General features: G+C 36.1%; 1 protein-coding gene across 1 annotated transcript; it reads right to left on the bottom strand.

Annotated features, from left to right (window-relative positions):
* Positions 1-5,720: 5,720 nt before the first annotated feature.
* On the bottom strand, positions 5,721-12,998 carry LOC134279433 (uncharacterized protein C2orf42-like). Its single transcript, XM_062761832.1, has 9 exons — positions 12,869-12,998; positions 9,999-10,696; positions 9,772-9,898; positions 9,488-9,646; positions 9,143-9,277; positions 8,734-8,835; positions 8,213-8,421; positions 6,914-7,073; positions 5,721-6,559 (listed from the first exon to the last, which is right to left on the bottom strand). The coding sequence occupies exons 2-9, from the start codon at positions 10,686-10,688 to the stop codon at positions 6,363-6,365; spliced, it is 1,779 nt and encodes a 592-aa protein (XP_062617816.1). The 5' UTR covers positions 10,689-10,696; positions 12,869-12,998; the 3' UTR covers positions 5,721-6,362.
* Between the last annotated feature and the right edge of the window lie 941 nt (positions 12,999-13,939).

Here is a 13,939-nt window from a genome sequence, read left to right as displayed (position 1 = left end):
GATTCCTCTTGTCCCCCTACTTTTGTGCAATATAAGGTGACTCCTGGTCCCCTTCTGATATGCAATACAGGGTTACCTGTAGTCCCCCAACTGATGTATAGAATAAGGTGACCTATGGTCCCCCAAAATATGTAGAATTAAGATAACCTCTGCTCTCCTTCTGATGTCCCCTACTGATGTACAGTATAAGGTTACCTCTGGTCCCCCTTACTGACGTACAATTTCAGGTGACCTCTGGTCCCCCTACAATAGCTAATGTACAATATAAGGATTCCTCCTGTCCCCCAACTGATGTGCAATATAAGGTGACTCCTGGTCCCCTACTAATATGCAATACAGGGTTACCTCTAGTCCCCCAACTGATGTACAGAATAAGGTGGCCTATGGTCCCCCAACATATTTAAAATTAAAGGTGACCTCTGCTCTCCTACTGATGTCCACTACTGATGTACAGTATAAGGTGACCTGTGGTCCCCCTACTGATGTACAATAAAAGGTGACTCCTGGTCCCCATACTGATGTACAATCTAAGGGGACCTCTGGTCCCCCTAATGATGTGCAATATAAGGTGACTTCTGGTCCCCTACTGATATACAATTTAAGGTTACCTCTAGTCCCCCAACTGATGTACAGTATAAGGTGACCTCTGGTCCCCCTAAATATGTAGAATTAAAGGTGATCTCTGCTCTCCTACTGATATCCCCTACTAATATACAGTATAAGGTGACCTCTGGTCCCCCAAATGACGTACAATTTAAGGTGACCTCTGGTCCCCCTACTATAGCTTATGTACAATCTAAAATTTGCCTCCGGTCCCCCAACTGATGTGCAATATAAGGTGATTCCTGGTCCCCCTAATGATGTAGGATATAAGATGACCTCTGGTCCCACAAATGATGTACAATGTAAGCTGTTCTCTGGTCCTCTTACTGTTGTCTCCTACTGATGTAAATTATAAGGTGACCTCTGGTCCCCTTACATATGCAGAATTAAGATAACCTCTGCTCTCCTACTGATGTCCCCTACTGATAACCAGTATAATGTGACCTCTGATCCCCCCTACTGACGTACAATTTAAGGTGATCTCTGGTCCCCCTACTATAGCTAATGTACAATATAAGGTTTCCTCTGGTCCCACTACTGATGTGCAATATGAGGTGACTCCTGGTCCCCCTACTAATATACAATATAAGGTTACCTCTAGTCCCCCAACTGATGTACAGAATAAAGTGACCTATGCCCCCCCCAACATATGTAGAATTAAAGGTGACCTCTGATCTCCTACTGATGTCCAATACTGATGTACAGTATAAGGTGACCTCTGGTCCCCCTACTGATGTACAATAAAAGGTGACTCCTGGTCCCCCTACTGATATATAATCTAAGGGGTCCTCTTGTCCCTCTACTGGTGTGCAATATAAGACTACTTCTGGTCCCCCAACTGATATACAATTTAATGTTACCTCTAGTCCCCTAACTGATGTACAGTATAAGGTGACCTCTGGTCCCCCTACATATGTAGAATGAAAGGTGACCTCTGCTCTCCTACTGATGTCCCCTACTGATATACAGTTTAAGGTGACCTCTGGTCCCCCCAATGACTCACAATTTAAGGTGACCTCTGGTCCCCCTACTATAGCTAATGTACAATATAAGATTTCCTCTGGTCCCCCTACTGATGTGCAATATAAGGTGACTCCTGGTTCCCCAACTGATATACAATATAAGGTTACCTCTAGTCCCCCAACAGATGTACAGTATAAGGTGACCTCTGGTCTCCCTACTGATGTTAAATAAAAGGTGATTCCTGGTCCCCCTGCTGATGTAAGCTATAAGGTTACCTCTAGTCCCCCAACTGATGTACAGTATAAGGTGACCTCTGGTCCCCCTACATATGTAGAATGAAAGGTGACCTCTGCTCTCCTACTGATGTCTCCTACTGATATAAAGTATAAGGTGACCTCTGGTCCCCCCAATGACGTACAATTTAAGGTGACCTCTGGTCCCCCTACTATAGCTAATGTACAATATAAGGTTTCCTCTGGTCCCCCAAATGATGTACAATATATGGTGACTCCTGGTCCCCCTGTTGATGTTCAATATAAGGTGACCTCTGGTCCCCCTACTGATGTAGAATGTAAGGTGTTCTCTGGGTCCCTTTCTGTGGTCCCCTACTTATGCATGTTATGTACAATATAAGGTGTCTTCTGGTTCCCCTTCATATGTTGAATTCAATATGCCCTCTGGTCCCCCTACTGATGAACAGTACAAGGTGCCCTCTGGTCACCCTACTGATGTAGAGTTTAAGGTGACCTCTGGTCCCCCTGACTATGTATGATATAAGCAGAAGCAGATAAGGTGACACACTGGTCCTCTTACTGATATACAATATTAGGTGTCCTCTAGTCCCCAACTGGTGTACATTAAGGTGTCCTCTTGTTCCCCTACTAATGTACAGTTTTAGGTGACCTCTGGTCCCCGTACTTATGTACTATATAAGGTGACCTTTGCACTCCCTACTGATGTCCCCCTACTGATGTACAATATAAGGTGACCTCTGTTCCCCCTACAGATTTACAATATTACTTGTTCTCTGATCACGTTACTGTTGTCCCCTACTGATGTGTACTATAATATTAAATTGAATAAAATCTTACGGGAGACCACAGGTCACCTAACGTAATCTATAAATGTTAAACGCTTTTATATCATATATCGCATAAAATTGCAGTTAATGTTGCTCAGCACCCACCCTCCACCCCCTCTATCTTTTATAAAACCCTTCAGATGGTTATTCCTTTTAAAAATTGTTTGTTTTACACTTTAAAGGCTTCACAGTATTACGATTTATTCTACTTTCACTTTACGTATGCAACGCACTACATTTTGTAGCGGAGTAAACAGGCCCGATAGTCGTGAACTGAGCAGGGGGACCTCAGGGCCTATTTCAGCGTACGTTTTATCCTTCTGCGAAACAAGACGGATATATTAAAACTAATGTAATTGTCGAATCGGATCAGATACCAGTAATTTTTCCGGAAAAATTATTAATCAGCAAACAACTTGTAGTGACAATTATTATTTCAAACAAATAATATTTCGTTTTGGACAAGCATTCTTAGAGGTTGCGTTCTTAGGTAACAATAAATGTCAATTGACAAACTGAGTTGAATCACCCCCCCCTTTTTTTTTGGGGGGGGGGGGGGGGGGGGGGGGGTATTTACTATTTTGTTTTGTGTTTTATTTGGGCTTTTGATTCCACTTTTTTTTTTTAATTTCTTGATAGTAATAAAATTTAGAAATTAAAGATTTCAATTCATATTTGTATTTCACTTATGTTAAACAGTTTTTGAGCAATTTCTAACACTGTACATGTCAGTTAAAACACAACTGAAAATATCATAAAGATTGGCTTTCGGCAGGAATCTGGGCGTAATTGAAAATTGAAAAATTTATTGACATGTCACATGAAATTTTAACATTTTTTATTTATCGGGTTCCTGTGCAACAGGAAATGAAAATATTTTCCCGAAATTGAGCTTTGATTTACTAAAAAATAACTTGAAAATTGGCCAGATCAGACATTTGGTACAAAATGGTACATTTTTAAACACGTTTTTCTAAAATTTTTCTATCTCTGCATGGGTCTTCTCTCCATGATTTTGAAACGTTATTTGTGTGTATTTTATTTCAAAGAAACGAATACACTTTTTCAAAAAATGGAGAGAAGACCCAGAGACCACGAAAAACGAACTTTTCCTAAAAAATTCCAAATGCGTGAACGTGGTGCTTCTTTGTCCTTTTAAAATCATTTGTTTATGTGAAGCAGTGATAGCTCAGTAATTTGGGCTACCTGTTCAGTGCACTGCAAGTGGAAAGATTTTGGTTCGAGCCTGGAACGGGGCGTTAATTTTTAGCCGGGCTTATTGCTCAAAGAGCAATTGCCGGCTTATGTGATCCTGTTCAAGGCAGGATGTTGACCCCATAGTCGCCAATTTAAAGTTACGTGCAAAAATATAGTTCTTACTTAGAGAGGGAACCAGACTGGCCTGTTTGTTTACATTCAGCTGCGGTACCAGATTAATTCTGATTCTGACAAAATCGGACCGTGGTATTAGGATTGAAAAACTCACTGTCAGTGTCTTATCATTTATATTGATAGTTTTAAAATAATTTTTTCATTAGAATATAAACGTGATTCATCCATTCTACTCTGTAAATGAGCCCGGCTCTCTGTACTTCTGAGTACTTTGATTTTTTCATGCAAACAACCATTTATTTTGTCAGTTTCGTTTTATGTGTACTGATTTATTAAAATTTTGAATTAGATTAATTTCGGATAAGTTTGGTTCTCGAGCGAAATCAATTCTAATCTTCTATTTTATGTAATGTACATGTACACGTATCATGCATCTATATGCATTAAATATTTTAGGTGTTTATATTACTGTTATACATGTAATACCCCCCAACGAAAAACGGACAAAAATGTTACAAATCACACTTTCAAACTAAATGAAAAAAAAACTATGGACGTGTTTGTAAACTCTGACAAGCTATATTCAGCCAACCAAATCATGGACATTTAAACCATAAATGTTTCGTACAAATGATTCCTGCAGATCACACGCCAAATGCGCCCATCTTCTTAGGGCAAACTGACCATGGTTAAGACAATTCTTGTTTTGCTTCCCTGCAATAACCTGATACTACTAATGTCAATTTGATTTATCCCATTGGATTCGACCTTGATATCATTTTGTTTTTAATTTATAAAGTTCTAATGTTTACTTGTTTTACATCATTTAAAACTTATTAATAATGCCACTTTAAAAAAAATTATGCATTAAACCTCCCACCCCACCTCTCATAGAAAGGCCATATGGATGATCTGTGCCAAGTTTGAAGAAATTGGTCTACAAAAGAAAAGAAGACAAAAATTTGGAAATTTACAATGAAGACAAAATTGTAATTTATGATAAAAAAAATCTAGGATTTTATATCCTGCTTTTGAGAGATAGGCTAACTTCTGTATCTTAAGTGTGTAGAAGTTGAAAATGAGGTATTTCATAACAGCTCATAAAGACAAGTGCAAAACAACTTTGAAACAAGATGTGTTTGTAAAACACTATACCCCTAATGGTAACCCAATTCCTGGGGCATAAAAATCAAAAGGCTTTTAAAATGAAATAAAGTTTTAATCAACAATAAATTAATACATTGTATATACATACAAAGTACCAAGTGTTCAAAAATTGACAAGCAAATATACTTTCAATGCCCAAAATGGCAAACATGCAACAATTTTTTCTACAGGTTTTGGCAACTTAAAACTTCAATACATATGCAAAAGTTATAAAACAATTAAACACAATCCACCCTTTCGCACCTTTTAAATAAGCTTGCATGTAGAATTCATTGAATTTTACATGCATGTTTTCAAATGTACAATGAGGTCAGCCATAAATGATATTTCTTTAAAAATGTTTCACAGAAACAAAATTGATCAACTTGAGAGAATACTTTTATTTGGAAAACCCCTGAGCACTCACATTTTATTTGAACCTGTGTACATTTTATTACAATTCTTCTGTGTGATGTGGTTTTTTTCCTTTTGAATAAATGATTAACTATATTTTTTCCATGAAATTTCAACATTCAATATTAGAAATATGGTCTATAGAGGTTTTTATAACTTGTGCAAGAGAGAACAACTAACAAAGAAATCTTAAGTTGCACAAATTAAAATTGTATAATAATATTATCAAACAAATTGTCAATTTTCACTCAATTTGATTTTCCAAATAAAAATTTCCACTGACTTTTATTCCATCTACAAATAATTAAAGCGTGAATATGTTCATCAATACATTCATCACTAGACATTTGTAAGAACATGCACTACACACATACATGTAAATGCATTTCTAAATCAACAATTTCTACATTAACATAGAACTAAGAAGTGATTTTGAATTCCTTCATTAATTTTAACTCATTAAACTCTTTCACCGTCCAAATTGTACGGGGCTTCCTTTTTAAACTGAAACTGAAGGAGAATGTATTGGGAAACTTTCTTCATGTTTTAAAATAATGTTTTACATATACATTGTTCTTCCGACCCTCATTCACTGGATTTTGTTATCATTTACAACATCTTCCTGAAATGCAGTCTACCATCACATCACATCCATACCAGCAAAAATACTCTTATTTTCAAAATAAACACATTCATAAAGCACAGAGACATAATAACTTGTCAAAATGTACATAAATTCTTTTGTAAAACAGAAAAGAGACAATAGAAACCACCAATCATAGAGATCTTTCAAGCTCTGCCCCATCTTAACAGATTTGTCAAATCAGCCAATATCTTGCACATGTATAGTTTGAACAGGAATTTCATGAGTCACAACTCGGTGCTCCACAATTTGTCCGTTTCTTTGGTGACCGTACTCGAATTTGATCCTAAGTTCCCCGATTCTGGACTTGGGCAGAATGTCAGGAATCCACTCTATAATGAAAGGTGTTGGTTCCTTTTGATCTGCCGCTGTGTTTCCTAGCAATGCAAAATAAATAAACAGTAAACGACTGTAAATTTCTTCCATTTAGCGAGTACTTTTTATCAATAATAGGCGGTTCAACGTCAAATCGTGAGAATAATAACTTGCGAATGGTTGATCAAGAGATTTTACATAGATTTTAGCACTGTAAAAATTAAGGCGAGTAATTTTATTTTGAGTGTGGTTCTTCATGATAATTAATTTATAATATATTAAGGAATATTAAGGAATCTACAGTATTTATTCAACAGATTGTTGTACTCCTAGTGGATGTATTTTGTACAAAGCAAAACTCATTGAATTTTTTATTCCATCCATATAAAACTTTTAAAGGATTGTTGTATTCTTACCAACTTTGAGGTAGGTTTTAAGTTCAAAAGGTCGAATCGGCATTGGATTTTTGCCCTTGAATGGTTCATCTAAATTCTCTACTTGGACTTTTGGCACTTCATACAAATCATAAGTTCCATCTCTGTTTTCCACGAAATTGCGAGTGATATCTAGTGGCATCTACAAAGACATTAAATTCATACAGTTTATTTGCAGAACTACTGTAAAAGCACAAATATTCGTGGGGGGTTAAATTTCGATTATTTCGTTGTTAACAATTCTCAAAGAAATTAAATCCCACACGAAATTTTTTATGATTATATATTTAATGAAATTACTCTCAAAACAACGAAATTAAATGCCCACGAAACTATTTTTGATGACAAATCAACGAAATTTTATCCCCACGAAAATTTGTGCTTCTACAGTATACAATAAATGGTAAGAATGAGAAATTTATAAAGTAATTATAAATTGGTAGCAGGCTTTGAAGCTGTAAACATTTACCTTTACAAATTCAGGAACTTATCTGTAGCATGATTAGGCATTGCTATTTTATGAGTTTTACAATAAGCCTGCCTCAATCAAGTGTTATAATGGGGAATCTCATTCTGTCTAATACACATGTAAAATGAGAGTGAGGGTGTGTGGGTGAGGTTACAAAGAAATCAATGTATGTCTCGTCATCCTCTTTTGGTTTTTGTGCAAATCTTCTAAACAGGTTTGGTATGACAACATAGATTGGTCAGAAGAGTACTAAGGTTTTTTTTTATTTATTCTCAGTTATAATGACTTTTTTTAAAAAATTTATTCTCAGTTATAATGACTTGTCAGAAAAAAGGGTTTGGTTGGGGCTTCACATCTTATGGATCGATATACACATCTTGATTTGTTCATCACAATGCTGTATATGGGTTGTTTTTAACCCCATTTTATTATGGTTCTATCCAACAACAAATATGCCCCATTTTCTTAATTTGCCAAAAACTTTTTTTTCTAAAAGAAATGAATCTATGCTGATTGAATTTGTCCCAAATTCATATTGAATTTCACCAATTTGCAGCAAAGGCAAGTGTGAAAATAAAAGGATGGCAAAAAATTTTGAAAGGTAAAATATTGTTGTAACATGCTTACAATGAAATACTTACAGTATAGAATTTTACTCCCTATAGTCTTGAAATGTATTGTCAACTGAATGAATATTCACTTGAACTGACCAACATACATGTACAGCTTTCCAGCATCATGCATATGAAACCAACAGAAATGCTACAGTCTATACAGTACTGTCATTTCAATACAGCTGTCAAAGAACTTACATCAGTTGTATCAAAGATCTGCTTGACGTGCAGGATATTGGTGATGTGCCAGGTGTACTTTGTGAATGTTCCGAGAGGCAGAGCGTCTTTACGTATAAAGCCCGTGGTGAAGTTGGGCAGTCTCTTTTTCTTACTGCCAGATGAGATTCTCTGTTGTAGACACTCAAAAAACACCTGAGGAGCATGAAAGACTAGCGGGTCTGGATTACCTGTAAAGAGAGGGCAGGATTTCAATACAATGATTTTGATATTCAAGTGTCATATGATTCAGCCAATGCTGTTTATAAAATTGAAATTCCAGAAAAAAAATTTGATAAAAGCTTAATCTGATTCAGTTTTGTTCCTTTCCGTTTGGTTTTATTCTTTCTTTCCATTATGAATTGTCATTACACACCAAAAAAATCTTTCAATTTTAAATCATTTTGACAAGTTTCATGTGTAGAGAAAATTTTTAGCATTTTTCATAAGAAAGATTTATCAAAAAATCTTTTTTTTTATATGAAATCTGTGTAAATTCTGACCATCAAACTGATAATGCATTGTCTGGTTAATCCTCTCCGTCACGCTGCCCAGCCACTGATGGAAGGACACCACGACTAACGACTCGTCTATAGGCTGTGTTCCTACAAAATTAGTCAACATTAGACACATTGCACTTCATAAACCACTATTCTATTCCTTGAATTTACTGATTTAGAGTGTACCATTTCAAAATTAATGCATACTGGATGAAAACATAAACAACTGAATCAAAGAGCTTATAAAATTTAAATGCAGAAGTAAGAAAATATTGCAAATATTTTTGTTGACATCTTTCAACTGACACCCCAACTACCTCCACCATAAACAAAAGTCCATTGATAAAAGATTTAAAAAAAATGATCCTCTTCAATATCCAACAAAGATCCCCTTTGATGTCCACAAACTGACCTGGTTTTTTGGCTGCTGCTGAGGCCACCTTACTCTGTGGCTGTTGTTTAACTGGACTGCTCTTCTTAGGACTGTTAGGAGATGGAGTGTTTCCATTTCCTTCTTGTAAAGTTAATAAAGCATTGCTGGCCTGAACTATAAATCAAAAATAAATATGAGACTATGTCCTATAAGTAGCTCCTCGAATCACTTTACTTCTATATCTCCCTGTCACTTATCAGGCCATGGCCCAGCCCCACTTGCTATTCTTCCATAAAAATTATGTAATTCTTATATTGTATCTTCCATGATATATCTTAATCTTAGTTTTTATCCATAATGTGGATAATGTATATCTATACTTACCCAGTGTTTCATCTTTTTTCTGTCTCTTGGCTGGCCGGACTATACTCTCGTCACTGATGACCACCTCTAACGTCGTAGGATCAGACACCTCAATCTCATTGTCTTGAAATATTGCCACTACTTGTCTCTCTGGTGAAGGCATATCTGGGGGGATAGTTACTAAAAATGAAAATTATTTCTAACCTTAGATGTAAATTTGTAGCTCAAAGAAAGAAAAAACCATCACTATTCTTAAATATATGGCAATATTTTCTGTTACATATTTGAATTAATGAGAGGCTTACAGTTGGCATCTAAGTTTATGTAATATTCAAATTCTTCTTGAAGTTTCTCATCACTGGCAAAAGCACATATACAAGCATAAAAATGGACACATCTTTTGTGCAGATCTTCTTTGGGTCCTGGTTTAGTCTGGAATACACAAAAAAATTTATTGCAAAGTTAAAGAATAAAACCATTTTGCTTCTTCATAATGGTCAATTTTCATCATAGAATATCTAGTAAGAGTTACCTTAAAAGAACGGCAAGTACACTGAAATTTATGCTCCGGCTGAGTTCGGTTTCTTGATGTCTCGAAAAAAGCAAAATGCAAAAACCCCAGTGGTTGCTTTGGACTGACTTTACACTTGACCACCATAATGTTCTTTGTGACCCTTTGCACCAGAGGTCCTGTGGTTTCCGTGGCTAGCAGCCATATGGCCTGCTTAGTTTCATTAGGGACCTGCAAGGCGTTTAGCACCGAATTCTTCAGAGTCAAAGGTTGAGCTTCCTGTTCACAATCAATGGCGGCCCGGATGTGAGGACAGGAATCGCTCTGAAAGCCTATCTGATTGTTTCGAGAACAACTGTCCACGTAGCATCGGGCCGCTTGGTACACAAGTGCCTGGTCGACCACCGTGGCGGGATTTCCGTCCATGTCTTGAAACAAAGGTAACTGTACAAAGCCACGATAGTCCGGTCCTCTGTCACGCAGTCTCACTGAAAACACCTGAACGGTGGAACCAGTCATTATCTTAACAGCATCAGCACTATGTCCCTTCTTCTTCTCCCTCTCTTTAAACACTACATCACATGCTTTGTTTTTACAGCTTATCCCTCTTGTACCATTATAGGTTCCACATTTTGGACATTTCCGTACGCCTCTTAATGTCGGTTTTCCTAAATCTTCAAACAATGTTTTCAGTTTGTCTGGTGTGGCCATTTCCAAGTCTGCAAAAGTCAAAAGAAAGTACTTTTTATATCAATTAGCCTATTGTATTTCACTGAGCTAAAAATTCTGAAAAATAAAAATATGCACCAAATTTAGACACATGTTTCTGACATAACAAAAGAGTAGATGTAAAATGTTTCAAGATTAAACAATGGTCTAGACCAAATATGAACATGTTTCCCCCTAATCTACCATCACTGCTCTACTGAGTGAGCTATCTGGACACTAGCTGTCCACCGGATTTCTCCTCATGACCCCCAATCACAGGCTGTGGTTCAAATAAATTCATTTTGGCCACCAGCTATTGAATGCATGTTAAATTCCTCATAGACACCAACCCAAGCTCTTTTCTCTTCCATTACATGCAGTGCTCCAAGTCGCACTTACTTTTAGGTCGCTAAATGGCGACCTAAAACTTTTTTTGGTCGCCATTTCAGAATTTCTGGTTGCCATTAACAAATTTTTCACTCGCCATGATGAAAACATGTGAATAACACAATTAAAACAATGAACTAACATCAGTGTTATGTTTTTATTAAATCAAAGATTATTGATTACTGTGACTAGAAATCTTTTGCTAGTTGAAGGATATATTTTTATTAAATACAACCACCCTTTGTATGGTACACAGAAGAACACACGTAATCTGATCCTAGAATTAAAGTTTAATCAAAAGAAAATAAAACTTTGACAGTTGTTGAGACAGGACTTTGCCAATTGTTTATCATGTTTACCTGTTTACTTACTACTAAGTATCTTACCCATAGCGCAGTCGTTATCAATGCCGCCAAAACACTTAATTAATTGTGATATGCAAGCCATTGACCAAATACTTTAATAACCAGGTCAGAGAAACTCTAGAAAGTTTACGACGTTTGGATGCAATTCTCTCAGAGACGTTATGTGTATATGTTTCTGGTTCTATCAAACTTTCGTATTACAGCATGCTGTCATAACATTACGTGATCCAATTCCATACGAAGCTTTGTAAAGTGTGTTAAGTGTATATCTTCAAACATTGTCTTGATAGAAAATCTTGAAAACATAAATCTCGATCCCGATCATAAAAATATAGACGTTGCCAGTCAAAATTTTCTCAGTCGCGAAAATGCGACTTAGTTTTAATTTCTAGTCGCAAAACCAATTTTTTGTCGCAGCTTGGAGCACTGACATGGTGCTGTGCCAGGCCTTGGAAGGTGAAAGAGCTGCCATTGAACAGTCTGGGTAACAGTTGATATCTATGAGGGCCAAGAAAAGAAATGATGTGAACAGACAAGTTTGATTGTGTGTGGCCAGATAGCTAAGTTGTTATGGCATCTAACTGGAGATTCTGGGGGCCTGAAATCAAATCCAAAACTGGACCTTTTCATTTTTTTCTTCTCTCAAGTCCAATAAACACAATATTTTTAGCTCAAGTATATCATTTATCCCAATTTGTGTATTTGTCAAATAAAAGTGAACTCATTTTCTTGACTTTTTTACCTGCTTGACATCTACATGCCATTTTAACATTATACAGTTGTTGACTGGGGTAGAGAGAATTTACAGTCGATCTGTTGGACTGGAGGTAGGTCATAGGACGACGCGTGCAGTCTGCACTCTGGTCCAACAGGTCGACTGTTTCCTGACTCCTGAGACTCCTGCCAACAACTGTTTTGTTATACTTCTTTTTTAAAGGAAAAGATAACTCAGTTTAGGCTTTAGCGCCATATGATGTTAGTGGGCAACGGTGCAGTCTTTCTTAACAGTTCCTGGACCTATAGTCAGGGAAGACAGTCAAACTGTTGGACATTTTAAAGTAAGAAATTATAAAGGGACTGTTTGGAAGGGGTGTAACAATAAAGCTCTAAGATTGTTAAATCTATTCATTTTAGCTTCATCATGTGCACAGAGATAAAATTTAATCGCAATTTATTCTAGCGAAATTACAACAACCAGAACGACTTCCATGCTTTACCTTAATGACATTTCTCTCACACTGTAAATATAACATATTCAAATTGGGAAATACACAGTTTTTACCAGTACTGTTCAAATTATACAGACTGTGTAACATTGTAAAAGTCACCTCATTTAAAACATTCCTCTGCATTTGTTAAAATATTGTAAAACGAGATTAAAACTCGTGTTTTAAAGTTCATTTTATGTATTCTGCTCTCCGGCAAACCTACCTGTGGTTTTATATAACACCCAAAACACAGATTTGCGATCAGAAAATTATCGTCTGAAATTCTTCGGCTCTTCCACCATGACAGCTACCTGCTCATAACGCGGTCAAGACGACAGAGCTGATTGGATAATCCATGGCACATGATCTGCTGTCGCATTTCATTGGCTAATGCGAAATAATAAAAAGAAAGTACAAGCGGAGCGTCTGCAATCCCGGATGAAATCGGTAAATTTTTTGTGTAAAAGAAAATAAATAATTGATACCCCAATCCGAGTTGTGATTTTTTTCCCCACATTTCAATGAACTAAATGTGAAAGTGGCCTGGACACAGATTTGAAATCACTTTGTTTCGTGTTTTTTTTTAAATGATTTTTACTGTTACATGCTTGATCAGTTTTATTATATAGTTTATTTTGGAAATATCTAATCTTCGAATTTTGAGATGCGCTTGCCCGTAACACGTCCTTGCAATCTGCTTCAATGCAATTATTTTACAAGTTGTATAATTACATTTTGGTCCGTGTAACACTTCTCAATAATTCAAATTTCTAAAATGATAAGAAGATGGGAGATAAGGCGGGCAGAAAGCCTATAGCGCGACAGATAAAAAGTGAAAAATTTAATTTCAATTATATATCCAAATTTTATTTCATATTTCATCTAATTAATATAAAAGTATACTTAAAAAATCGCGAATTGATCTCTATAATTTACAAAAATCTCACAAAGACTGAAAATATTTGCTTATGAAAAAGCATACACAGACTTAAAACGATCATTTTATCATACTTAAACAAAGTTTTTTTCAATATGGGTGGGTCTTCGCTCCATTTTTTAAAAAAAGATAATCCTTAAAAGTTTGCGATAAAATAAATAGTTTTCGGTTTACAAAAAAAATGGAGCGAAGACCCACGTACTTTACCTCAAAAATACACTTTTATGACAAAACATTCGCATCTCTCCGAGAATTAAATACTCCAAGTCCTTTAAGTCAAAGGTCATATCACAAACATGATTTAAGTTCCCCTACTCATTATGATCCATGTAGCATGGTAGTTAGCGTGATATTCCC

Source organism: Saccostrea cucullata, unplaced genomic scaffold (genome assembly GCF_032062105.1).
Source record: "Saccostrea cucullata isolate Sc308-1 unplaced genomic scaffold, CSIRO_AGI_Scuc_v1 ctg6009, whole genome shotgun sequence".
NCBI classification, from domain to species: Eukaryota; Metazoa; Mollusca; class Bivalvia; order Ostreida; family Ostreidae; genus Saccostrea; species Saccostrea cuccullata.
Note: the sequence above shows the minus strand (reverse complement) of the source record. Positions and strands in the feature narration are given on the sequence as shown.

What these genes read in the sequence shown, in the direction of transcription:
- LOC134279433 (XM_062761832.1), bottom strand. Translation starts at nt 10,688, where the DNA reads ATGGCCACACCAGACAAACTGAAAACATTGTTTGAAGATTTAGGAAAA. An exon ending in GTACTTGCCGTTCTTTTAAG is followed by an intron (nt 9,899 to 9,998) that starts GTAACTCTTACT and finishes TGTGTATTCCAG; the next exon opens with ACTAAACCAGGACCCAAAGA. An exon ending in TAAAACCTACCTCAAAGTTG is followed by an intron (nt 6,560 to 6,913) that starts GTAAGAATACAA and finishes TTGCATTGCTAG; the next exon opens with GAAACACAGCGGCAGATCAA.